This window comes from Pseudorca crassidens, chromosome 13 (genome assembly GCF_039906515.1).
Source record: "Pseudorca crassidens isolate mPseCra1 chromosome 13, mPseCra1.hap1, whole genome shotgun sequence".
NCBI lineage: Eukaryota > Metazoa > Chordata > Mammalia > Artiodactyla > Delphinidae > Pseudorca > Pseudorca crassidens.
This window is the reverse complement of record NC_090308.1, coordinates 70,816,838-70,844,819: the sequence shown is the minus strand read 5'-3', so window position 1 is coordinate 70,844,819 and position 27,982 is coordinate 70,816,838. Positions and strand designations below refer to the sequence as shown.

At 38.4% G+C, this 27,982-nt stretch overlaps 1 protein-coding gene across 9 annotated transcripts in view; it reads right to left on the bottom strand.

Moving 5' to 3' along the window:
• Window positions 1–27,982, bottom strand: part of SNAP91 (synaptosome associated protein 91) — a 158,378-nt gene that overhangs the window by 91,328 nt on the left and 39,068 nt on the right. For all 9 annotated transcript variants that reach the window (XM_067702663.1, XM_067702665.1, XM_067702669.1 and 6 more), the window contains exons 3-8: window positions 13,389–13,531; window positions 12,675–12,750; window positions 11,819–11,921; window positions 9,996–10,089; window positions 8,244–8,355; window positions 354–460 (exon numbers count right to left, since the gene is read on the bottom strand). In XM_067702663.1, coding sequence (XP_067558764.1) covers window positions 354–460; window positions 8,244–8,355; window positions 9,996–10,089; window positions 11,819–11,921; window positions 12,675–12,750; window positions 13,389–13,531 — 635 coding nt within the window. The remainder of the gene's footprint in view (window positions 1–353; window positions 461–8,243; window positions 8,356–9,995; window positions 10,090–11,818; window positions 11,922–12,674; window positions 12,751–13,388; window positions 13,532–27,982) is intronic.

The window sequence follows — 27,982 nt, the reverse complement described above, 5'->3', positions numbered from 1 at the left end:
AGGGTTTATCGTTTATACACTAAGAACAATGGACAGACTTTTCTAAGGGCTTTTTTCTACAGTTCAATACAAAGGAAGCACTTTCTCACAATCAAGGACAGCCATGAGGTGAGATGGAGGCACAGACCACCTTGCAAAGCTGTGAACTCATTATCCATGAAACTTTTATTTGGACACAGGATGATCTTCTGATTGAAAAGCAAGAGTGCAGAGCACAGCTCTGGGTGAGAAGCAGGATGAAATGTCTTCCAAGGCCACTTCCAACCCTAATAACCTGTGACTCTGTGGCAGAATGTCTTGCCAGATTATGAACGTTACTGTTTACTCCAGATACATGTGTTAATATCACTTACCTCTGCAACTTTGAGAAATTCAGACACTCGTGTCATCCTAGTTAGAAATCGTTTGTAAATTTCTAGAGCATCTTTACATTGTCCTTTCTTCATTTCAAAAAACTTTTCTAAAAGAGATAGATAAGCATTTCGGAAAGTGTATTATATTCAATCTTCTTCTAAGCTTACATTGATACTATTACTTAACAACTTTAATGTCTGACTCAAAACACTTGGCACTAAAACTTATGGGAAATATTAAAAACACCTAAACAAGTGAGGTCTGAGTAGTTTAGGAAAGGTGTTATGTTCTAAGGTGTCTCACATGAAACAATTTAAATAATGAAAATACAGTTAAAGTAGAAGAATATATTAATTGTCATAACAGGTATACTTCATGATACATATAGCGTAATATTCTGTTTCAGAAAATAGTATCAAATTCTTGCTGATAACAATCTCAAAAGTTAAAACTGCACCCTACATCATCCTTATTTTCTTAATAGTTCACTATAAAGCAATAATCTATATATTATAAAGCAATAATCTATAAACTTCTCTGAATTAAAGAGTTCTTTAAATTGTCTACACTCCATATAAGTGATACTTGCTTTTACTGGTCATCAACTATTTCTTTCAAACATTATGTCTTTTTGTTATAAAATAGTGGAGTTTCGTCCCTTCTAGTCTATAATCGTATCGTCTTTCTCAACTTTTAGCTTTCTAGACAGAAAAACAAAGGGTCCTTTTGCTGCTCTCTTCTGCCTCCCAAGACTAGAATTATGAATTATAATTGTAGTATGAGAGTGTATTTTCTCAACTTTTAGCTTTCTAGACAGAAAAACAAAGGGTCCTTTGGCTGCTCTCTTCTGCTTCCCAAGACTAGAATTATGAATTATAATTGTAGTATGAGAGTGTATTTTCTCCATACATGTTTTGAAGAAAACTAGCATTTTAACAGTGCTTTCCCCAGCCAGTCATTCATCCATTCATTCAGTCAAAAATTACTAACATTGCGGATGGAGACACAGTCGGCCAGTGTCTACAATGGCTCCCTGGCAACCCTGGATCATAACTGTTGGCTCAGTATCTTCATTATTTCATATTTGCACATGCTTAAACATATGCTATTTTTATGCTCTCTCACATTTGAAAGTTCTGGATTTCATTCGGCATGTAATTTTACTACCTCAAAAGTATTTTTAATTTTCTCATGAAAGGTTTAATAATATATAATTACACAAAGAACTAATTATTGAGGGTAGCTAATCATTACCTTCTGTTGACAGTTTTTTGGTAATTTTACTTTTAACGTGGACCTCCCCTGCAGGGTATTTGAGGGAAGCAAAAAGATCAAGAAAACAAACACATAATGTATTCTAGTTGTTAGGATTTGAGAGGAAAGTGGGTCTTTTAAAAAATGGCCAAATTTAAGTATACTTTCTTTGTCCACCCACCCTGTCTTCTAAGCTAGAGACAGAAATATGGTGTTATAGGGGAACAGATCTTTTCAGTTTAAACCTTTGAAAATTAGGACTTATTCTGGTAAAACACATCTTTCTTGCTTTTTAAACAATCTTCACATAAACAATTTCTTCCAAGTGTCTAAATTACTTTTCTTTACTATAAGTTTATTTCTTTGAATCAGATCTTCAGTGATAACACAAAAAGAGAAATCAAACTGAATAATCTCAATCTCCTCTTAGAACCAATGCATCAAAATCTTAAACAGTGTTTTTTTGTCTCCTCTGGATGCTTTTTAAGTTGTTTGTATCTTTTGTGGTAATTTAGGATTCAGCAACAAAAGAGTTTTCAATAATGATGGTTTTAGGTTATAATCTCATAAGTGGTTCTGTAACAGTGGTAATGACACAGAGAAGGAACATGTACTGATCGGTGCAAAGCTGTAAAGTTCCCTCACCCGCTTAAGAGACCAGAGAAATTAACACTTTTAACAGAGGGGATGGGTCACCCAGAAATGAGTCTCTTTCTTTCATAATAAAGATAACATGTTGATTTTCAGTATCTGAAATGATCAAATATTGACATTTGTAATGTGAATCTTTATAAAGTGTTGATAAATTCCCTTGTCATATTAGTACTGGCTTTTGCAGAATAACTGTCCAAGGAAAAGAACCAGATGAAAAGGTATCTCATCCCTGTGAAACAAACTGAGACCCTGCATGTAAGCTATTACTAACGACCACTAGTCAGTAAGGGAAGCATCTTCTTATTCATGCATCAGAGTTTCATTACAGTGATAAAATGTTTGCTAAGATTTGCACCACTGTTGATTCCAACATTAGATGCAGAGAACTGGTCATGAAGTCCTTGACTAAGACTCACCCATGATATATTTATAAAGTTAATTCCTAGCGCTTAGTTAGTAAACAAACAAAAAACAGACCTGTCTCAAAACACTTGGGATACTGCGTATACTTCTCTTCTAGAGTGTTACTTTTACAAGAGCAATTTGACAATGCTGAATGAAGGCCACTCAACACCACAGTGTCGTGAGGCCAGAATGTACAACTACCACTTTTGAAAGGTTAGGTCTCTGATATGAAAAGGTACAACTCTTCTCCTTTTCTGCTCCTAATCTTAGGCAAGAGACTCTTTTTTTCAAATTAAATGAAATAAAAAAATACATGGAATGTTTATTATTTTAATATAAGGAGAAAATGCATGCTTAATACACTCCATCTGTAAAGTCAACATAAAGTAAAGCAGAGCAGCATTTAAGGAGTGTTCAAGACAATAACAGAGGAGAGTCACATGACTTAACATCTTTAATTGCTAAATCAATGGTAAAGGCATTAAGTCCAGTGTTCATGAAGCAGAAGTGGAGATGAAGCGGGGGTACACTGGGGAGAGAAGATGAGAATGAATCAACAGAACTTCATTTCTGACTGGCACAGATTTTAGTCAGTGGGAAACTCAAAGCTTGAGGTAAGAACACAATATTTAAATTTAAGTGTTGACAAATAAGCAGACGTGCAAAACTGAAGCTCAGGAGGAAGGGAAGGACTGAAAGCATAGATGTGAGACTCCTCATAATGGAAACGATAAGTTTCCCAGTGAAGAATACAGAGAAAGCAAAACAGCAGATGGCTGGACATGAACTTTAGCAAAAGCTCACATTTATGAGTTGTAAAGAAGATTAAGGTCAGCCAGCAAAAGCGAATGGAAAAGTCTACCTTCCTTGGCTTGCCACCAAACTCCCTCACCTGAAATAAAGGTGATGTGGTTTTGAACTGCACACCACGGGCAGGAATCTCTCCCCAGGAAAGGCAAAACCTCCCAGGGCACTGTATTCGACGTTGGTGACTGGCTCACCCAATTCCATTCTATCTTTTTCTAGACTCATGAGAAGCCAGGGATCTGGATGCAGATTTAGTTCCGCACATTAGACAGACCTGTGGGCGATCTGGAAGGTGAAACTGAGGCCGAAGCAGCAGGCTTCCTGTACCTGAACAGCTGTTTCCTATGGCAAGTGATAAGATCCTTGGAGGGTGAGCTACCTTTCACAGCATTTCACTGTCACCCTCCAGCCTTCCTGGGCTTTACGGAATAACTGTCACAGTCACAGCCACATGATCTGACTCTCTGGATTATAGCTTCAAGTGTCCGTTCTCCAGCTCCCTAGTGCTGTAAGGCAGCCGAGATTGTTTCAGCATACTTTCAAGTAGTGGCCTCACAAGCAGTCGCTTCCCTAGAGCACAAGAACTGGTTACTTCAGGAGCATCTCAGGAGGCCGAGACCAGGACCAGTTCCTGTAGGCTTCCCATAATTAAATGAAGACCTAACCCCTTGTTTTGAATCCCTTTCTACTTAGAGTACGTGGAGTGGTTTCTGTTTCTTGCATAGACGCAGTATTTGGTGGCTGAAGAGGCTGTAGAAATCAGACCCTCGAAAACGTCAAAGGGAGGAATCTGGGATTAGACAGATAACCTGAATGAATGTGAAGGCAGTGATGACCACCTGCAACTAGTGGAGAATGGGATTCTCGGAATCTGTGCGGCACAGGAGCAAAATAATGACTTAAATTATGACCTATGGTTTTCTGAAATAACCACCTAGAATGGAGCTTATCAGAATAAGCAGCTGCTGGGATAGACCATGACGAGAACAAGGCAGATGGAACTGTGGGGTGGACGGCTGCTCCCGACTCCACTGGAGAGCTTAAAAAGGAAAATGACAACACAGGATTTAAAATGACTGGCTCAAGGCTCCAGTCAGACTGTGGTACTCCAAGCTGCCCTAAAATAATCTTATCCTTACAGACACAGGGCTGTCATCGCCAAAGTCAGGGAGTCTAATCTTGTGAGTTGCTGAATTATAATGTATGTGGGCAAGTTAAATTTCCAGCTTCAACAGGGTCTCCTTTGTGAAAGTTAGGACTATTATTGAAAGAGAAAACTGGAAAGGAAAGTACTTGGGTAGATTCAAACCAAAATGAGCTACCCTTGTTGGAAAAGGCTTTTCTTTCTCAGTCTGAAGAGGCTGGTCCTGCGTTGCTTGGAGATCCTGTAATCAACCCACCTTCCACGAGGGAATAAAAATTCTCCTCGTGCTCTGTCCCTCTACTTCTTACTCCCTTCCCCTTGCCAACTGCTTCAATACCTAGAATGAGATTTAGAACCCAGCAATCCAGCATGTCCTCAGGAGACAGGTACGAAGCCTGACTCAAGAGGAAAAAAACATACATGCTAAAAGAAGTGCAAGACTGTGCAAATTCATGTTGGCAGTCGGGATGCCAGATAAAATACAAGACACTGAGTTAAATTTTAATTGTAAAAAATAATTTTTAGCATAAGTAGGTCCCAGATATTCCATGGGACTTACTAATACTAAAAAAGTTATTCATGTTGATCTGAATACAAATTGAACGAGACGTCCTGTATTTTTTTCCTCCTGAATCGGGCAATCCTAATTGATAAAAATCTAGATAATTCAAATAAATTCTAAAGGTTCTGAGCAGTAAAGAAGGACCATTACGTTCGTTTTTCTGATGTCACTGATAATTCATCAATTTGTGTGAACATGCCAAGAAGCACCGATTGAAAATGCTGGCCTGTATAGCCAGGAGGTAGAAGCAACCTAAGTGTCCATCGACCGATGAATAGATAAAGATGTGGCACATATATACAACGGAATATTACTCAGCCATAAAAAGAAACGAAATTGAGTTATTTGTAGTGAGGTGGATGGACCTAGAGTCTGTCATACAGAGTGAAGTAAGTCAGAAAGAGAAAAACAAATACTGTACGCTAACACATACATATGGAATCTAAGAAAAAAAGGTTCTGATGAACCTAGGGGCAGGACAGGAATAAAGACACAGATGTAGAGAATGGACTTGAGGACACAGGGAGTGGGAAGGGTAAGCTGGGACAAAGTGAGAGAGTAGCATGGACATATCTACACTATCAAATGTAAAATAGACAGCTAGTGGGAAGGAGCCGCATAACACAAGGAGATCAGCTCCGTGCTTTGTGACCACCTAGAGGGGTGGGATAGGGAGGGTGGGAGGGAAACACAAGAGGGAGGAGATACGGAGATATATGCATATGTATAGCTGATTCACTTTGTTATAAAGCAGAAACTAACACACCATTGTAAAGCAATTATACTCCAATAAAGATGTTAAAAAAAAAAAAACACTGGCCTGAACATCCGGAAGTGGATCTAACACAGTGGTTCCCAAACTGTAGTCCCCCAAACCCAGCACCATCCAGGCCCTCACTAGATATGCAAATTCTCAGGCCCTACCCCAGACCTACTGAATTAGAAACTGAGTTAGTATCCAGCAACCTCAATTTTAATAAGCCCTCCAGATATTCTTGAGTAAGAGCCTTGAAACACAGCCAAAAGCATCTATTCCTACTCTTCTGCAAAGGGACATTTACCAGAGTGACTACACACATGGGAAAGGGGACATACCCAGAATTTTCAGGGACACAGACTCTAAGCCGATGCTAGTCTCTGGGGATCCAAAATGTCACTATATTTTCTACCAATCTGAGTGGAGGCTTTCTGGGGATTAGGAGATTAAAAAAAAATTAGATCCAGTGGATGCATGAAACTATCAGTGGTTATTTCCCCAGTTTCCTGAATACACAGATGAAATACTTTGAAATACACAGAAATACTTTAAACCTAGCAGGATCCCCACATCGGTTTCATGATCTCTACAAAGATACAGGGTAGCAATTCCATCATATTCCCAGTTAACTTGCATACCTGGTTTGTGCAAAAGATGAGTGAATCTTAGAGATGAACTGTAGGTTACTGGAAACTTATCAGGTGATGATTCTTACTTGCAGAGATCCAGATGTGTCCTCCTTTCCAGCATAAAATCAGCACAGTTGCTGACATGTGATAAGCATCTATCAAACTAGCAAGTTCTTTTCTATCTACCCCAGTAAACACAGCCCATCAGAAGTAGTTTTCTTTCATCTGGCAGGGATGCCAGTACACGGTCACTGTCTTACGTCAAGTATATTAACCTCTCTGGTTGTCATAATGCCACTGGATATCATTTGATGACATGAGGTTGACTGTGGCTGGTGGGAAAGAATTTCAGGTATGCTAGGTGCCTAATAAGTCACAGGCAGGTCAAGGGGAAGGAGAGAGAATCTATGAAAGCCCAGGGACCTGCTACATCGATGAAGTTTCTGCGGGTCCAAAGGTCCCCTCCATCTGAAAGACACATTGCTTCACCTTGCACTCTCTGTAAGGAAAATGCAGGCGAAAGTTTTGCCAAGCTTTTTTCGGTTTTGGAGGTAGCATAGACAACATGTGTATGTGCTGCTCTAAACAGAGTATCGGTGTATGGTGTCAGATGGAAGCAGGGCCCAGCTCAAGGAAGACTCTGCAACTGCTCCAACCTGGGGCCACTCGGGCCTTTGTTCCTGCAGAGCTAAAGGCACTGCAAGTGTCTACAGCAGATCCAAATGCTGCAGGACGACTCTGGCACACGCCAATAGGAAAATACAACAGAAGCCTCTAGCGCTTTGGAGCAGGGCCATTTCTTTTTCAGATAGTAACTGATCTCCTTTGGAAAAACTGCTCTAGGCTTGCTTCTAGAGACTGACGTTCTGACCAGAGAATACCAAGTGATCATAAGACCTCAAGCGATATCTTATACACCAAACCATAAAGCTAGACAAGTGCAAGAATATACTCCATCATCAAATGGAGGCGGTAATATAAGCGATCGGCCTCGAGCAGTGCCTGAAAACCCATGTAGGTTGTATGAACAGGTGGCTCATACTCCCAGCATACCTACATCTTCTGGATGGCTACTTCTCCCTCCAATCATGCCTATAGCCTCTGGGAGATCCCTATGACCAGCTGACAGCGGGAAGAAAATAATTCAAGCTTGGTTTAGAGATGTTTTCTCAGACTGGCACTAGGTGGAAGTGGTTTGCTGAATCATTATATCCCAGAAAGGGGTGACCTTGTCAGTAGAAAGAAATCTTTTACTGTGGGCCAAACGTCAAGCAGTGTATCTATCTGATTTTCACTTTATGGCAAATGAAAGATAGTGAGATGTATGGAACTATATCAAAATAGGAGCACCTCCAGGGGAGGCATCAGAGGTAGTTGTCAGCACAGTGGAACAGTTATGTATTGTTATGGGACTTATTCCAAGAGGCAAAGCCTAGAACCTGCTCCTTCGGTCATTCCGAAATCTTGTAAGCATCAAAATCCCTGTATGAAATCTCTTTCTGCTGAAAATACCTAGAATGCTTTCCATTCCCTGCACTTAATCTCGACATAAGAACACACACAGAAATGTGACCTGAATGAGCCGTGTATTTAGATTTTTATGAAGTCTGTAGCACCCAAATCTTTGCATTCTGATACAGTCTCTCTTCACAGACACCATCCAGTAGTTCTACCTACCAAGTAAATTAATAACTCCATCATTGTAGCAAGCAAAAAGTTTGATAAGGTCCTTGAAAAGAAGCATAAATGCAGCATTTATGACACCATTTGTTAGTTCATTTGGATGTACCTAGAAACAGATGAAAATTTCGTAAGTTAACTGCAGATCATCAAATGACAATTTTTCTCAGAGCATGTTAAGAAGTCTCAAATGACTAAGAAATTCATTCATATTCACCAAATGCTGCATAACTCTTTGAGTAACACTACCAATATCAAAAACTGGATTGCCTATTTTTTTTGCTTCAATTTAAGTCAATGAAGTTAGTCCTATCAATTATAAGACATATATACATTCTATGTGATTAATGATCCACAGATAAATCAAATCCAACTTTTGAACACCTGGACTCCTGCTGCTTTCACCATGCCATATTACATTCTTCTCCTTCCCCTGTGTAATGATCTCTGTGGAAGAGTTCAGGCTCCAGGGGCCTGCAGTGACTCAGAGAGGAAGCCTAGCATAGGGAAAACATACCCTAGCCGTCTACCCCTAAAATAATTCTGGAGACTCACAGTATTCACCCACCCAACAAATACTCTAATCACTAGCACCAAGAAGAATGATTTCTCTCCATTTCCCAGTCCTTGCTCACAACTCCTCGTGCTCTGCTCTTTTTCCTTTTCTGACTTCTTTTCTCCTTTAAGTAAGACAGTACCAACAGCAACGGTAAGGAAAGCAAAGAAAAATGAATAATAAGAAAAAAAGTTAAGAGAAGCAATTCCATATATACCTAGTGATGTCCTTACTGTCAAATCTGTCAAAAAACAGTAAGATGGTTTGCTGCTTTAAATGAAATTTCACAGGAGTTGGGTGTTGTGACTAGGACAGACGAAACCATAATCTTAACAGAGATTTTAGTTACTAATATTTGAGGAAAATCTTTGTTTTAGGCAACCACCAAAACAGAGGAAAGATAACAATGTGAGTTAAGAATCTTCCTACAGGGCAGAACATTTTATTTTCACAAATCAGGTATGTTTCATTAATTAAAATTTTTAGTTTGAAATAAACTGCAAATCCACATGAAACTGTGAAAAATATAGAGATTCCCATGTACTACTTACCAGTTTCTCCCAGAGGTAAAATCTTGCAAAATTATAGTACAATGTCACAACCAGGATACTGATATCAATACAATCCACCCATCTCACTCCGATTTCCCGTTTTTTACCTGTTGTTGTATGTTTAGTTCTACATCATCTTATCGCATGTGTAAGTTAGTGTATCCACCATCACAGTCAAGATACAGGTTTGGTTTTAAGAGACAAGCCACGTTGGCATTGGCAGGAAGAAGGACCATGACGAAACAAAAATAATTCTCTTCCATGGATGGTGCCATTTAAACAGACTGTATAAAACAGGTTCTAATAGCAGGCTGGGGTATTTAGCTGCCTGAACATATGTTTTGCAGCTACTTTATTCTGTCAAACACAACAGGAGGCCACCATCCTGCTCTGAACATGGGGATCCAAGAATGCACCACTCGTAGTTTCCCATGACTGAAGTAAACACCTGTAAACTTCTCGGACAATCTGGACAACCAAAATCCTCTATTCCTCACTGACAGCCTAAACTAAGTGTTCATCTAATTCAACTATATGAGGGAGACCTAAATCTGTCTTCTGAGGAAATTCCTTATCTGTAGCCCACCTTCAAATAAAAGGCAGCATGATTGTGTAAGAAGCATTTTCTGGTGAGGTACGTACGTCGAATTCCAGCAGTGCATCAATCTGTCCCTGTAGTATGGGCATACTCTTCAGTAGTTTCTCAGGAGCCATTATCCTCATGACACCATCAGCCCTACAATTTAACAAAAACCAAAAAGGTAAGACTTACTTGTATGTGGAAAATTTGAGACCACATGCATTGTTCCAAACTGTTTTCCTCCTATTTCCTTGTTAATCTCCTGGGATGATTCTGAGATGTGAAGAGGCTTTGGCTGGGTCCCTTCTCTATACTCCTTCTCACCCACATGCATTCCTTAACCACAAAGGCTGTGCTTTCTATGCACTGCCGTCAGGAAGAAAGCAATGTGGTCTGGATAAAAGAGGCCAGCTGAATTTACGAATGGATTTTTCTAAATCTATAACAGAAATAGTAGTATTAAAAATCTAGGTTTCCTAAACCCCAGTTTGTTTGTTTTTGAGAGAGAGAGAGAGAAAACATGTCTTGGAAGTCTTCAAAACCTGTAGGACTGGGAACAGAATTTATACTATTATCCATCAAGTGAAGAAAAAGGCATTCTGATTTGCAGTTTGGTCAAAAAGAGCTGAGTTTAACCAGCTGTAGAGAATGTGACTGGAGGTTAGCACTGAAGGGTGCATCGTAGGGGGCACTGAAGCCTGCACCCACCCACAGGCCTCTTAGGGAGCTCCTGTATCCAGAGATGGTCAAGAAGCAGCAGGAGTGAAACAGCTGAGGAAAATGCCCAGGTGACGTGACGGTGCTGATAATGGCAGCTTTCGGTCTCTCCCACCTCAACGGTAGGGAAAGCATCCCAAAGTGCCCTTATGTGCCCACTCGGCGGTGCAGAAGTTTCTAAGAAGGCTGTGGACATCTTGTGGAGAGGTCACAATCCAGCTCGGAACATCAGGCACGGCTGCCCAGGGCCACGTAAGAAGTCAGAGGAAGGCATAGGAACTAGAATCATCTCTAATGAGATGGGGATGAACTCAAACCTTAATTTTATAAAATCTTCACCCACAAGAAACTAGTTTATTTTGAATAGGCAAGTTTATATTTTTCACTACCATGATAAAAAAAAAAGTAGTTCAAAGCTAAGTTGAGGCCAGCTATCAGAAAACAGAGTTATATCTCTTTGTGTGAATTCTTGAGACTAAAATATTAAACTTTGTACAATATGTTGCCATTATTTCAAATTAGGAATGGATACAAGATTTGCACAGATCTATAGCTGAACACTTTTGATTAAACTCAAACATCTATTTAGAGGGAAATAAACAGCAATTATGAATTAAACATGCAAGGAGTCTGTATCAATGAGATTTTCCTAATCAATGGTTAGTATTAATAATTAGTTCAGATATGGTGTGTTTTCATGTGTTTGTGTGTGTGCATGTATAACAGTAGGACAGTGTTATCTGTTCTCCAGATCTGTGACAGATCTCCACACACACATACAGTTCAGTTTCACCTCAATCAAAACACAATGAAATAACTATTGTCGACTACAGCCATGTTCTTTTAAATGAAACTTGTTTAAATTCTCTCCATTTAAAATTATTTGAAGGTATATAACTGTTGAAGAATTTTGAGTTGATTTTAACAAAATAAAATGTTGTACCATGTCAACTCTGAGCAGCAAATCAGATTTTCTGCATGAAAATATAAATAAGTAACATTGCAACCACAAGGCTAACTTGCATAATATTATTGAGTTTTTTTTTTAGGTTATTATAAACTGGGCCTTCGTGATCAAAACTAGTTGGCAATTAACTTAGTTAAGATAAATCAAGTATGTCTCAAAGACTTCTTCTGCTCAAATAAATATGAGAAAGAAAAAACATACCCTTTCTTCACTCTGGCAAAATCAAATGCCATCTGTCTGTAAGAGAAAGCCTTTTCATTCAAATATCTACTATAGCGCCTTATGAAGGTAGACATATCATAACCTGGGGAGAGAGGCAGAGGAGATAAAACTAATTAATAAAATACCTTCAACTGTGCTTTGCTAGCTCCAATCTTTTTTTAAACTCCTCAAATATAAATAATTCTAAGATGAGGTCAATAAGTGTACCAGACAGGCCTCATTTAAAATCCTACTTCAGGCAAAAATACTTTTGGCATGAGACATTCCAAGACTATTCAATTTAGATATGCTACCATCTTTGTACAGAATGCCTTTTCTGATTTTTCCTTGCATTTTTGTTCACTGTTGCAGATTTAATACATGTAGCTATCTGAGAACTATCCACGTGCTTGGTGTGCTTGCCTTATACGTTAAGTGACAACCAGGATATATGCTGAATGAACAAATGACTGCAGTACAAATTCTAATAATTTACAAAAAAACATTTAAAACTGGATTATTTTTCATTGGCAAAGTACTTTTTCATTTCATTGTCTCTTACACCTTCATTAACAAACAATTGTGGATCTAACATACCCACTGTTACTTTTTAAGGTAAACACTGAAAAAGACAAGAAATAGAATTAATGTATAATTCATATGCTGAGTTGCATAACAATTAAGTATTTTAAAGCTAATATAAAGTAACTATATAGTTAGGTTTACATTTTTTTCCTTGTATATCCAATGGAGCTATCAGTTAACACGGATTTTTAATTAATAACCTCACTTCAAAAATCAAAAAATTCTGCATCAAAAACATTAGCAAGAAAATTATAAAACATAATATTCTCACCATGGGATCCACTTTTGTCCAAAAAATTACTGAGATTGAATAGTGTATTTCTAGAGGCCAAATACTGAATAAATCTCTGAAAAACAAAAGTCAGAACTAAACATCAATATTCTGAAATCACTACTTTAAACAAGTTCTGATACTAAAGACAATTTTCTAAAAACATAAATTCTCATTGTGATCTTTTTTACTCAGTATAAAGTTTCCTAGTCTGTGGGCTTTCTCTGAGGGGGAATAAAAACTGATCAGACCCACTGAAATAGAATTAAATTGTGTGATCTTTCATTTCTGTATATAACAGAAACACTGCAATTTAATAGGATTCGGTAGGTATCCCATATAAAATGGCTAATTTTTAGTTTAGTCAATATTTTCCAAAATTAAACATTTTTATGAAAGCAATTTTCACACAGAGGCACAAAGAATTACTTCCCAATGGGAAAATAATTTTGTTGTTCCTTTCTCCTAATATTTTTGTCCATTAATACATTTACATGGTATATACAGATTTAACACTTTGATATCCCTAACAAAATGTCTAACAACATATTTCTGAAAAACAGCTAAACAGTAGATTAAAATTGTACTCCAGATGACTCTGAACCATATACTTCCTCTTATTTTTCTCCTAATTAGTGAAAGCTTAAGAAACTTAAGTCATCACCAGCCTCCCTCCCCTGCCAGAAAAAGAAAAGTTAGGTCTACATGGCTTACCTCATTTCCATGCACCATGAGATGATGCGTAGTGACTAAAGCTTTAAATACAACCACCCAGCTACTGTTTGTTGCCCGCTCAAAGAGCGTGTCCGCCATCTGAGGAATATTAACATTGGTCTCATTGGTAGCCTGGATCAAATCTATGGAAATAGAAGATTTCAGTCAATATCACTAATGATTGCATAAAAAAATTTCATTTCAAATTTTAAACATTTAAACCTGTTGAGTTTATGAGTCCAAAATTGCACTGACAACAGCTAAAAAGATTTTCAAAAATTAAATGTCAGAGAGATTGGTTCAAGATGGTGGAGCAGAAGGATGTGCTCTCACTCCCTCTTGCGAGAGCATGGGAATCAAAACTAACTGCTGAACAATCATCGACAGGAAGACACTGGAACTCACCAAAAAAGATACCCCACATCCAAAGACAAAGGAGAAGCCACAATGAGACAGTAGGAGGGGTGCAATCACAATAAAATCAAATCCCATAACTGCTGGGTGGGTGACTCACAAACTGGAGAACACTTATACCACAGAAGTCCACCCACTGGAATGAAGGTTCTGACCCCACGTCGGGCTTCCCAACCTGGGGGTCTGGCAACGGGAGGAGGAATTCCTAGAAAACCAGACTTTGAAGGCTAGCGGGATTGCATTGCAGGACTTTGACAGGACTGGGGGAAACAGAGACTCCACTCTTAGAGGGCACACACTAAGTAGTGTGCGCGTCGGGACCCAGGGTGATGGAGCAGTGACCCTATAAGAGACTGAAACAGACCTACCTGCTAGTATTGGAGGGTCTCCTGCAGAGGCAGGGGGCAGCTGTGGATCACCAAGGGACAAGGACACTGGCAGCAGAAGTTCTGGGAAGTACTCCTTGGTGTGAGCCCTCCCAGAGTCTGCCATTAGCCCCATCAAAGAGCCCCGGCAGGCTCCAGTGCTGGGTCGCTTCAGGCCAAACAACCAACAGGGAGGGAACCCAGTCCCACCCATCAGCAGTCAGCAGATTAAAGTTTTACTGAGCTCTGCCCACCAGAGCAACAGCCAGCTCTACCCACCACCAGTCCCTCCCATCAGGAAACTTGCACAAGTCTCTCAGATAGCCTCATCCACCAGAGGGCAAACAGCAAAGCAAGAAGAACTACAATCCTGCAACCTGTGGAACAAAAACCACATTCACAGAAAGACAGACAAGAGGAAAAGGCAGAGAGGGCTATGTACCAGATGAAGGAACAAGAAAAAATTCCAAAAAACAACTAAATGAAGTGGAGATAGGCAACCTTCCAGAAAAAGAATTCAGAATAATGATAGTGAAGATGATTCAGGACCTCGGAAAAAGAATGGAGGCAAAGATCAAAAAGATGTAAGACATGTTTAACAAAGACCTAGAAAAATTAAAAAATAAACAAAAAGAGATGAACGATACAGTAACTGAAATTAAAAATACACTAGAAGGAATCCAGAGCAGAATAACTGAGGCAGAAGAATGGGTAAGTGACCTGGAAGACAGAATGGTGGAATTCACTGCTGCAGAAGAGAATAAAGAAAAAAGAATGAAAAGAAATGAAGACAGCCTAAGAGACCTCTGGGACAACAATAAACAAAACAACATTCGCATTATAGGGTCCCAGAAGGAGAAGAGAGAGAGAAAGGACCAGAGAAAATATTTGAAGAGATTAGAGTTGAAAACTTCCTTAACATGGGAAAGGAAATAGCCACCCAAGTCCAGGAAGTGCAGGAAGTCCCATACAGGAAAAACCCAGGTAGAAACATGCCGAGACACATAGTAATCAAATTGGCAAAAATTAAAGACAAAGAAAAATTACTGAGAGCAACAAGGGAAACATGACAAATAACATAAAAGGGAATCCCCATAAGGTTAACAGCTGATTTCTCAGCAGAAACTCTACAAGCCAGAAGGGAGTGGCATGATATATTTAAAGTGATGAAAGGGAAGAACCTACAACCAAGATTACTCTACCCAGCAAGGATCTCATTCAGATTCAATGCAGAAATCAAAAGCTTTACAGACAAGCAAAAGCTAAGAGAATTCAGCACCACCAAACCAGCTCTACAACAAATGCTAAAGGAACTTCTCTAAGTGGGAAACACAAAAGAAGAAAAGGACCTACAAAAGCAAACCCAAAACAATTAAGAAAATGGTAATAGGAACATACATATCGATAATAACCCTGAATGTAAATGGATTAAATACCCCAACCAAAAGACACAGACTGGCTAAACATATAGAAAAACAAGACCCATATATATGATATCTACAAGAGACCCACTTCAGACCTAGGGACACATACAAACTGTAAGTGAGGGGATGGAAAAAGATATGCCATGCAATTGGAAATCAAAAGAAAGCTGGAGTAGCAAAACTTATATCAGATAAAATAGACTTTAAAATAAAGAATGTTACAAGACACAAGGAAGGACACTACATAATGATCTATGATATAACAATTATAAATAATATATATGCACCCAACATACTAGCACCTCCATACATAAGGTAACTGCTAACAGCTATAAAAGAGGAAATCGACAGTGACACAATAATAGTGGGGGACTTTAACACCTCACTTACACCAATGGACAGATCATCCAGACAGAAAATTAATAAGGAAACACAAGCTTTAAATGACACAACAGACTAGATTTAATTCATATTTATGGGACATTCCATCTAAAAACAGATTACATTTTCTTCTCAAGTGCACACGGAACAGTCTCCAGGACAGATCACATCTTGGGTCCCAAATGAATCCTCAGTAAATTTAAGAAAACTGAAATCATATCAAGCATCTCTTCTGACCACAACACTATGAGACTAGAAATCAATTACAGGGAAAAAAATGTAAAATACACAAACACATGGAGGCTCAACAATATGTTACTAAATAACCAAGAGACCAGTGAAGAAATCAAAGAGGAAATAAAAAAATACCTAGAGACAAATGACACTGACAACACGATGATCCAAAACCTATGGGATGCAGCAAAAGTAATTCTAAGAGGGAAGTTTATAGCAATACAAGCCTGCCTCAAGAAACAAGAAAAATCTCAAATAAACAATTTAAACTTACACCTAAAGGAACGAGAGAAAGAAGAACAAACAAAACGCAAAGTTAGCAGAAGGAAAGAAATCATAAAGATCAGAGCAGAAATAAAAGAAATAGAAACAAAGAAAACAGTAGTAAAGATCAATAAAACTTAAAGCTGGTTCTTCGAGAAGATAAACAAAATTGATAAACCATTAGCCAGACTCATCAAGAAAAAGAGGGAGAGGACTGAAATCAATAAAATTAGAAATGAAAAAGGAGAAGTAACAACAGACACCGCAGAAATACAAAGCATCTTAAGAGACTACGACAAGCAACTCTATGCAAATAAAATGGACAACCTGGAAGAAATGGACACATTCTTAGAAAGTTATAACCTTCCAAGACTGAACCAGGAAGAAATAGAAAATATGAACAGACCAATCACAAGTAATGAAATTGAAACTGTGATTAAAAATCTGCCAACAAACAAAAGTCCAGGACCAGATGCCTTCACAGGTGAATTCTATCAAATATTTAGAGAAGCGCTAACACCCATCCTTCTGAAAGTCTTCCAAACAATTGCAGAGGAAGGAACACCCCCAAACTCATTCTATGAGGTCACCATCACCCTGATACCAAAACCAGACAAAGATATTACAAAAAAAGAAAATTAGAGACCAATATCACTCATGAATATAGATGCAAAAATCCTCAACAAAATACTAGCAAACAGAATCCAACAACACATTAAAAGGATCATACACCATGATCAAGTGGGATTTATCCCAGGGATGCAAGGATTCTTCAATATATGCAAATCAATGTGACACACCATATTAACAAACTTAACATTAAAAACCATATGATCATCTCAATAGAGGCAGAAAAAGCTTTTGACAAAATTCAACACCCGTTTATGATAAAAACTCTCCAGAAAGTGGGCGTAGAGGGAATCTACCTCAACATAATAAAGGCCATATACGACAAACCCACAGCAAACATCATTCTCAATGGTGAAAAACCGAAACCATTTCCTCTAAGATCAGGAACAAGACAAGGATGTCCACTCTCACCACTGTTATTCAACACAGTTTTGGAAGTCCTAGCCATGGCAATCAGAGAAGAAACAGAAATAAAAGGAATACAAATAGGAAAAGAAGAAGTAAAACTGTCACTGTTTGCAGATGACATGATACTATACAAAGAGAATCCTAAAGATGCCACCAGAAAACTACTAAAGCTAATCAATGAATTTGGCAAAGTTGCATGATACAAAATTAATGCACAGAAATCTCTTGCATTCCTATACACTAATGATAAAAAATCTGAAAGAGAAATTAAGGAAACACTCCCATTTATCATGGCAACAAAAAGAATAAAATACCTAGGAATAAACCTACCTAGGGAGACAAAAGACAAAAGTTTTCTGTATGCAGAAAACTATAAGACACTGATGAAAGAAATTAAAGATGATACCAACAGATGGAGATATATACCATGTTCTTGGATTGGAAGAATCAATATTGTGAAAATGACTATACTACCCAAAGCAATCTACAGATTCAATGCAATCCCTATCAAATTACCAATGGCAGGGCTTCCCTGGTGGCGCAGTGGTTGAGAGTCCGCCTGCCGATGCAGGGGACACGGGTTCGTGCCCCGGTCCGGGAAGATCCCACATGCCGCAGAGCGGCTGGGCCCGTGAGCCATGGACGCTGAGCCTGCGTGTCTGGAGCCTGTGCTCCGCGGCGGGAGAGGCCGCAGCAGTGAGAGGCCCGCGTATCGCAAAAAAAAAAAAAAAAAAAAAAATTACCAATGGCATTTTTTACGGAACTAGAACAAAAAATCTTAAAATTTGTATGGCGACACAAAAGACCCCGAATAGCCAAAGCAGACTTGAGGGAAACAAACGGAGCTGGAGGAATCAGGCTCCTTGGCTTCAGACTATACTACAAAGCTACAGTAATTAGACAATATGGTACTGGCACAAAAACAGAAATATAGATCAATGGAACAGGATAGAAAGCCCAGAGATAAACCCACACGCCTATGGTCAACTTATCTATGACAAAGGAGGCAAGTATATACAATGTAGTAAAGACAGCCTCTTCAGTAAGTGGTGCTGGGAAAACTGGATAGCTACATGTAAAAGAATGAAATTAGAACACTCCCTAACACCATACACAAAAATAAACTCAAAATGGATTAAAGACCTAAATATAAGACCGGACACTATAAAACTCTTAGAGGAAAAGAAAGGAAGAACACTCTCTGACATAAATCACAGCAAGATCTTTTTTGACCTACCTCCTAGAGTAATGGAAATAAAAACAAAAACAAATGGGACCTAATGAAACTTAAAAGCTTTTGCAAAGCAAAGGAAACTACAAACAAGATGAAAAGACAACTCTCAGAATGGGAGAAAATATTTGCAAACGAATCAACGGACAAAGGATTAATCTCCAAAATATATAAACAGCTCATGCAGCTCAATATTAAAAATCAAACAACCCAATCCATAAATGGGGAGATGACCTACATAGACATTTCTCCAAAGAAGACATACAGATGGCCAAGAAGCACATGAAAAGCTGCTCAACCACTAATTATTAGAGAAATGCAAATCAAAAGTACAATGAGGTATCACCTCACAGCAGTTAGAATGGGCATCATCAGAAAATCTACAAGCAACAAATGCTGGAGAGGGTGTGGAGAAAAGGGAACCCTCCTGCACTGTTGGTGGGAATGTAAATTGATACAGCCACTATAGAGAACAGTATGGAGGTTCCTTAAAAAACTAAAACTAGAATTACCATATGACCCAGCAATCCCATTACTGGGCATATACCCAGAGAAAACTATAATTAAAAAAGACACATGCACCCCAATGTTCACTGCAGTACTATTTACAATAGCCAGGTCACGGAAGCAAGCTAAATGCCCATAGACAGACGAATGGATAAAGAAGATGTGGTACATATATACAATGGAATATTATTCAGCCATAAAGAGGAACAAAATTGGGTCATCTGTAGAGACAGGGATGAATCTAGAGACTGTCATACAGAGTGAAGTAAGCCAGAAAGAGGAAAACAAATATCGTATATTTGTGGAACGCATATATGTGGAACCTAGAAAAATGGTACAGATGAACCGGTTTGCAGGACAGAAACTGAGACACAGACGTAGAGGACAAACGTATGAACACCAAGGGGGGAAGTGGCAGGGGGGTGGTGGTGGTGCTGTGATGAATTGGGAGATTGGGATGGGCATGTATACACGGATGTGTATAAAACTGACGACTAATAACCTGCTGTATAAAAAAATAAATGAAATAAAATTCAAAAAAAATAAATATCTTTCCTTCAAAGAAAATTAAATGTCATATTTTCACACATGGACATATAAATACATTTACCCAATGTACTTATTTTTTCTTGGACTTATTTTTTCTATTGAATTCTCTTCTGTATCCTCTTCTGAATTTTATCCATTTTCTGGTACCACTGTCATTTTTTAAAATTACAAACTCCCAGGAAAGCTAAACTTTATGTTAATCTTTTTTGTTATCACTCCTGGCACAATGTCTCAAACATGTGGACACTTATTCTATACACCAGCGGTCCCCAACCTTTCTGGCACCAGGGACCGGTTTCATACAAGACAATTTTTCCACAGACTGGGCAGGGGGGTGGTTTCGGGATGATTCAAGCACATTACATTTATTGTGCACTTTATTTCTATTATTATTACATTGTAATATATAGTGAAATAGTTATACAACTCACCATAATGCAGCATCAGTGGGAGCCCTGAGCTTGTTTTCACTTGCCACTCACTGATAGGGCTTTGATATGAGTCTGCAAGCAATTGATTTATTATGGTCTCTGTGCAGTCAAATCTCTCTCTAATGATAATCTGTATTTGCAGCCGCTCCCCAGCGCTAGCATCACCTCAGCTCCACCTCAGATCATCGGGCATTAGATTCTCATAAGGTGCGCGCAACCTAGATCCCTCGCATGCGCAGTTCACAGTAGGGTTCGAGCTCCTATGAGACTCTAATGCCGCCGCTGATCTGACAGGAAGCGGAGCTCAGGCGGTAATGCGAGCAATGGGGAGAGGTTGTAAATACAGATGAAGCTTCGCTCGCTTGCCTGCCACTCACCTCTTGCTGTGCGGCCCAGGGGGGTTGGGGACTCCTGCTATATACCATCTGAAGGCAATAACATAAGTGTATTTTTTGAAATACTATATCGAAAAGCCTACTTCACTTGGATTTTAATTTTGATGGGTGCTAATAACACACTTGTCATGTAAGTGACAGAATGAGAGGGAACAGTAAAAGAAGAAAGAATTCCACTCTGCTCATCAAAGCTTTCACAGAACATCATGCAGGCATTAAATTACTATGATCTGACCTGAGTTTATAAGACAGTAAATCTTTGTAACACATTCACCATCCACATCTACATATTAGCTACTATTCCAGGTGTACCTTGGGGAAAAAAATGTCTATAGTGTCCAAGAGGGGCTGCCGAGAATTCAGAAAAAGTGAGCACTGTCAAAAAGTTAGCTGAGGCAACCAAAGACCATGTCCTAAGGAACAGAAGCAAAGCCACCCTGGCGCAGTGTGGACTTAAGAAAATTACTTCAACAGACAAGACGACCTTGTCAGGGCGAGAAAACAGGGAATTCTCTTACAGGCCACACCCGTCCTGCAGAGGACTGCATGTGATACCCAGTGTCTAGGAAATCCCACGCAACAAACGCAAAGACAAACCCACCCGTTCCTTACTTAAAATCCACACTCATTAATCATTAAGCTCCACATTTACTTTATGCATTTGTTTACTGTACAATAAACAGAATTTTTAAAATCGATACTCCATCACTGCTCTTAACTCCAAGACTAAAGGGATCAATAATTGATCTGAATTATAAATGGACCAAACCAGACTTCTTTCTTACTTTATATTTATTTTAAACTTCCTATCCCCTGAATAGGAAGATGGGAAGTTTAAAATAAATATCTCCCTTTATTGGAATTCTACTCATCCATCAGGAAATCTTTCCTGGTCCCATTTGAATGCAGTCTCACGTGACCTTCCTCTGCTTAAAAACCTGAGGCACTTTATTCCTACCGCCTGTCCACATCAGCTGTGTGTCTGTCATAAATTCCTGCCATACCAAAGCTCTCTGAGGATGGAAACAACCATACCAATGTCTGTTTCCTGGGCAGGGCTTCGGAGAACACTGCGCACAGTAAACATTTGTTGACAAAAATGTACAAGAACCAAAATACTTTACCCAAGATCTAAATAAACAGCTCTTTGACAAAGACAAATCACTAAGCTCTAACACTGTTTTCTGAGATTATATCAGGGGACTGCTTTATACCTGAAACTCTGTGTCAGTCACAAATTCTTCTATTCCTTTATTTATTGAACTGGTGATGTGGAAATGTATTGCTGATCAGAGGAGATGAATACATGTTCAGATAGTAAAGAAATCCCTAGAAGAGTAAAGAGATACAGACTGATAGAACAGGAAGAGCCCAGGTCCAGAGCCTAGCTCAGCCCCCGTCTAGATGTGTTAACTTCAGACAAATCATTTAATATTACGTATCTTGGACTCGGGCCCTCATCTCTAAAGTGGGAGCAATAATGACTACCTTTCAGGGTTATTATAAGGATTGCAAATGATCTGAACAAAGTAGGCACCCAAAATAAATGTCTGTAAATGCTGTTATCCATGCAGTGCACTGTGAGAGTATGTTGGGGTATTAGGAAAGACTCCATGGGAAGGAAAGAGTGGAGTGGGGCCCTTAAGTCGACTGTGACATGGGAGGGGAGTGAGGACATTTTTAGCAAATGTGCAAAGAGTGCAGCCGTAAGAGGTGATGGACGTGTCCCTGGAGAACTGTGGTGGTCTGGGGGCTGGGTGTATGTGGGCAGACGGAGGGGAGAAACTTAACTAAAGAGCCAGGGGATGGCCAGTGAGAGATCTCACACCTGGCATTAAAGAGTTTCAACTTCACCCTTTGGACCAAAGGGAGCTCCTGGGAGTCTTTTAGCAGAAAAGTACCAATAAGATTTTGCTTTTACAGGCAACCACATTACCCAGTGACTACTAAATAATATCTGCAAGGTAAGAAGAGGCAGATAAGGAAGAATCACCTTTGCCTGGAAAGATATACTAGAAGACAGGACAAGGGTACATTAGAAAGCCCAGCGATAGCCAGAGAGAGGAAGCTGAACTCACGAGAAGGCAGTGAAGACAGGGAGATAATGAATGTAGCAGAAAGAAATTTAGGAGATACAGCTATGGGGATTTGCAGGTGAGCATACAGATATTAGAGGTGAAAGGAAAAGGAATCTTAAATAATTCCAGATTTCCAGTTTGGGGCCCAGTAAATGCTTTTGACTGAAATAAGGAGGAAAGTGGGTTTCAAAAGAGATATAAACTATTTTAGACATGATACATAGGAAGTAGCTATTGGAGCTCCAAATTGAGATGTCTGATAGGGGACTGGAAGCATGTTCTAAAGCTCAGGAGAAACGTTTAGTCTAGATACAACTTTGGGAGTCACCAGCAAAGACATGGGAGCTGAAATCATGAAAGTAGAAGAGGTAACCCATGGATCATACAAAGAACAATGAAAATTATCTTACTGAAAATAAGAAGCAAAACCAAGAAAGACCAACATTTAAGAAATGAATGGAAGAAAACTGGGCGAAAGAACCATCAGAATGGTAAATAGAAGCCCAGGAAAATTAAATTTTGGAGCCAATTAAGAAGAGAGCTTCAAAAATTTCAAGAAGCAGTCAGGGATCACTGGTATCAAACATTGCAAAAGTCCTAGCAAAGAGAACCCTAAGAACAAAATGTACGACTAGGAGACTGCTGCCATGCAAAGGAAATAGAGCCCAAGCACAGACTGGGTGTGAGTGGAGGAGAGGGTCAAAGGAAGGCTTTTATCACTTAAAGATGGGACACGTGTAAGCATGTTTGAGATCAAGAAGGAGAAGTCAAAAAGAACTGAGTTTGAAAAGAGGATAGAGATAATTTATGGGACGTTCTCAAGGCAGGATAAACTCTAGAATCCAGGGCTCAGATGCTAGAATAGCATCAGAGCGGAGGGTTACACAATGAAGAGCAGTAAGCATGGATCCTCTTGATAGATGCTCAAGAGTATCTATCATTCAGATAGAAGAACGATGACAGATATCAATGCTACTGAGAAGCATGTCCTTGGTGAAGCAGTAAGTTATTAATTTTATTAACTCTTAACCTTAATATACTCATCTTTTTAATACTGTATGTCAGGGTTGGCAAACTACAGTTTGCTGTGCAAACCTAGTCTGCTCCCTGTTTTTGTAAATAAAGTTTTATTGGTACACAGTCACATCCATTTGTTTACATATTGTCTAAGGCTGCTTTCACACTGCACTGATGTAGCTGAATCATTACAACACTCAAACTCAATTCCGTGGTCCACAATGCCTAACGTATATACTTGCTGACCTCTTACAGAAAATGTTTGCTGTTATGTCCCTAAATGGGAAGCTGCATAAGGCACTTCTGCTGTCGAACAAATAGCAACGTCTGTCTCAAGGAAAAGCAGTCGTGTGCTTGAATTGCAAGCTGAACTAACCACTTTTTCCACAGACCACTGTTTTACTTGAAAGAATGACTGACAGATTTCAAACCATCATGATTCAGACTTGGTATTTAACAGTTATCTCTCGAAAACAAAGAAAGTGAACCTGTCGCTTCAAAGAAATGAATGGCATTACTGGCTGCCATTGATAAAACTCAGTCTTTCAAGTAAAAATTAGAATTTCAGAAAACTTATGTCTGCCATGGCAAGCTTGACAGCTTTCTAGTTCTTCGAGACTTTTCTGATAAGATTGTGGGTGATATTAATGAGTATCATTTGTTGATATTATATAATGAAATGTGTCAACATTTGGGAGATGTGAATAACTCACCTGAGCCAATATTTTCCAAACTAGTGCATAATATTACAAATAATGTGATCAGTCCATTCAAAGTACAGATCGACAAATGCCAATGGATTTTAATGCAACAGAGTACAGAAAATTCACTGATGTGGTTTCAGATTCAACACTGCAACTTAAATTTTAAAAACTATCACTTAGAGAGTTACAGTGTAGTATCAAAGAAGACTACCCACAATTATCTGCAAAGGTTCTCCCTTTTCCAACTGTATATCTGTGTGAGGCCAGACTTTCCTCATACACTTCAATTAAGACAGTATATCCCAGGGCTTCCCTGGTGGCGCAGTGGTTGAGAGTCCACCTGCCGATGCAGGGGACACGGGTTCGTGCCCCGGTCCAGGAGGATTCCACATGCCGCGGAGCGACTAGGCCCATGAGACATGGCCGCTGAGCCTGCGTGTTCGGAGCCTGTGCTCCGCAACAGAAGAGGCCACAACAGTGAGAGGCCCGTGTACCGCAAAAAAAAAAAAAGACAGTATATCCCAAAAGATTAAATATAAAAGAAGATATGAGTGTCCATCTTCGATTGAGCAAGGTATTAGATACAAATATATTAAAAATATAAAACAATACCACTCTTCTCACTTGTTTTTTTGTTTTGGAAAACCATTATTCTCCCTAAAAGTATTAATTGTGTTAACCTGTCAGTATGTTTATTATGGTTATTTAAAAATGAAAAATATTTCTAAATGTTATCAGTTTTGATTTCTAATATAAGTAAATATCTAAAGATATAACTCACATAACATAAACAAAAGCTCTTTTAATTCCTCAATAATTTAAGAGTGCAAAGGCGACCTGAGACCAGTTTGAGAGCTGCTATTCTCGGTCCATTCCAAGAAAGAGAACTGCTATGTTGTAGAGTACGCACATATTTTACATTAGAAGTGTTGTCACATAGTGATTGCACCAATTTATATTCTCACCAGTAGTCTGTATGCATTTATACTGCTCTACTTCTTCATGAAATAAAGGGCTTTCAAGTAAAGAACTTCAAAAAATTGAACAGACATAAACATGCTGAAAAAAACTCTGGAAAATCGTGAGCATCTAAATGCTAAATATTTATCACAGTTGAATTCCTTAGAATTCAAAGTCTTAGTTGAACTTGGGAAGACAGATCTGGTGGCACTCTGGTAGTTCAGAAATAGTTTTACGGAAGTATAATTGAGATTCACAAAACTGCATATATTTAAAGCATACTATTTGATAAGTTTTGACTAACATACACACCCATAAACCTATCACCAAAATCAAGATAATGAGCATATCCATCACCCCAAAGGTTTCCTCAATCCTGTTTATAAAATCCTCCTTCCTATCCCTCCCCATCTGCCTCCCTGCTGTCCCTTAGCAACCACCAATTTGTTTTCAGTAAACATACATTAGTTTGTATTTTCTAAATTTTCTATAAAGAAAAATCATACCTTTTTCTTTGGGCGGGGCTGGGCAGAGGTCTGGATTCTTTCACTTAGCATAATTATTTTGAAACTCATCAAATTGCTGCATGTATCAACAGTTCATTCCTTTATATAGCTGAGGTGTATTGCCTTATATGGACATACCAAAACTGTCTATCCATTCATCTGTTGATGGACATCTGAGGCAACTCCAGTTTTTGGTTATTACAAGTAAAGCTGCTATAAACATTTGTGTACAAGTATCTGTATGGACATATGCTTTAATTTCCCTTGGGTAATTGCCCAGGAGTGAAATGTTTAAGTCATTTGGAAGTAGATATTTAAGAAACTGGCAAACTATCAATACTTCGAAAATGATCGTATCATGTTACATTCCTACCAGCAGTACATGAGTGTTTCAGTTTACTTATTTTTTTATCATTCTAACAGGTGTAGCGTGGTATCTCATGATGCTTTTTCTTTGCATTTCCCTGATGACTAATGACGTTGAACATGTTTTTCATGTGCTTTTCATTAGTTTACTTGCCATTGGTATATATTCTTTGCCCATTTTTATTAGATTGTTTTCTTATCACTGAGTGATTCTGGATAAAGTCCTCTCTCAGACACATGATTTGTAAATATTTTCTCCAGTCTGTGGCTTTCTTTTTCACTCCCTTGACAGTGTCTTTCAAGGATCAGAAATCATGATTAAGTCCTATTTACCAGGTTTTTGTCTTTCATGGATTATGCTTTCGGTGTCATATTTGAGAAATCTTTGCTTAAGTAAAGGTCACAAATATTTTCTCCTGTGTTTCTTCTAGAAGTTTTATAATTTTAGGATTGCACGTTTAGGTCTATAATACATTGTTAGTTTTTATAAATGGTGTGAGGTATGGATATATGATTTTTTTTTTTGCAGATGGATATCAAATTGTTCCAGCACCACTTGTTGAAAAAACTATTCTTTCCCCACTGAATTGCCTTTGTACCTTTGTTAAAAATAAATTTTGACCATATATCCTTGGGCCTATTAAATGACTCTTTATTTTGTTCTACTGATCTATTTGTCCAACTTTATACTAATATCACATTACCTTGATTACTATAAATTTATAATAATTAATTGAAATCAGGTAAAGTTACTCTTCCAACTTTGTTCTTTCCTAAAGTTGTTTTAGCTCTTTTTAGATCCTTTGTATTTCCATGAGTTTTAGACGGAGCTGATCAATTTTAACAAAAATGGCTCTTGGGATTCTGATTTAGATTATGTTGAATCTATAGATCAATTGAGGGGGAACTGGCATCTTAACGATACTGAGTATTCCAATCCAGGTACATGGTTTGTCTCTCAATTTATTTAAATCTCCTTTAATTTCTCTTAGCAATGTTTTGCAGTTTTCAGTATACAAGTCTCATACATATTTTGTCAGATGCATTTCTAAGTATTTCATATTCTTTGAAATGGTAAATGGTACTATTTTCCATTTCAATTTCTAATAGTTCATTGCCAATATTGAGAAATACAACTTATTCTGTATTATTGACTTTGTATCCTACAGTTTGCTACAGTCACTTAATAGTTCTTTTTGGTAGATTCCATCACATTTTCTGCATAGATGATCATGTGATCTGTGATAAAAGTCAGTTTTTACTTCTTTGCAATTTCAATACCTTTGCCTTCTTTTTTTTTTTTTTTTAAACTTGATGGCAATGGCTAGAATCTCCAGTGTAATCTGAACAGAAATGGTAAGAGAAGATATCTCTGTCTTTTTTCCTGGTTTTAGAGGGAAAGCATTCAGCCTTTTACTAGTAAGTATAATGTTAGCTGTAGGTTTTTCATAAATGTACTAAGACAGGTTAAGAAAGTTCCCTTCTATTCCTAGTTTGCCGAGATTTTTTTCTCATGAATGAATATTGGACTTTGTCAAATACTGATCATAATCACTTTTCCTTTTCAGTCTGTTATTATGGTGAATTACATTGACTGATTTTCAAATGTTAAACCAAGTTTGCATTCCTGGGATAAACCCCTTTGGTCATGATATTTTATCATGGATTTGATTTGCTAAAATTTTTATTTTTGGCTGCATTGTCTCTTCACTGCTGTGCGCGGGCTTTCT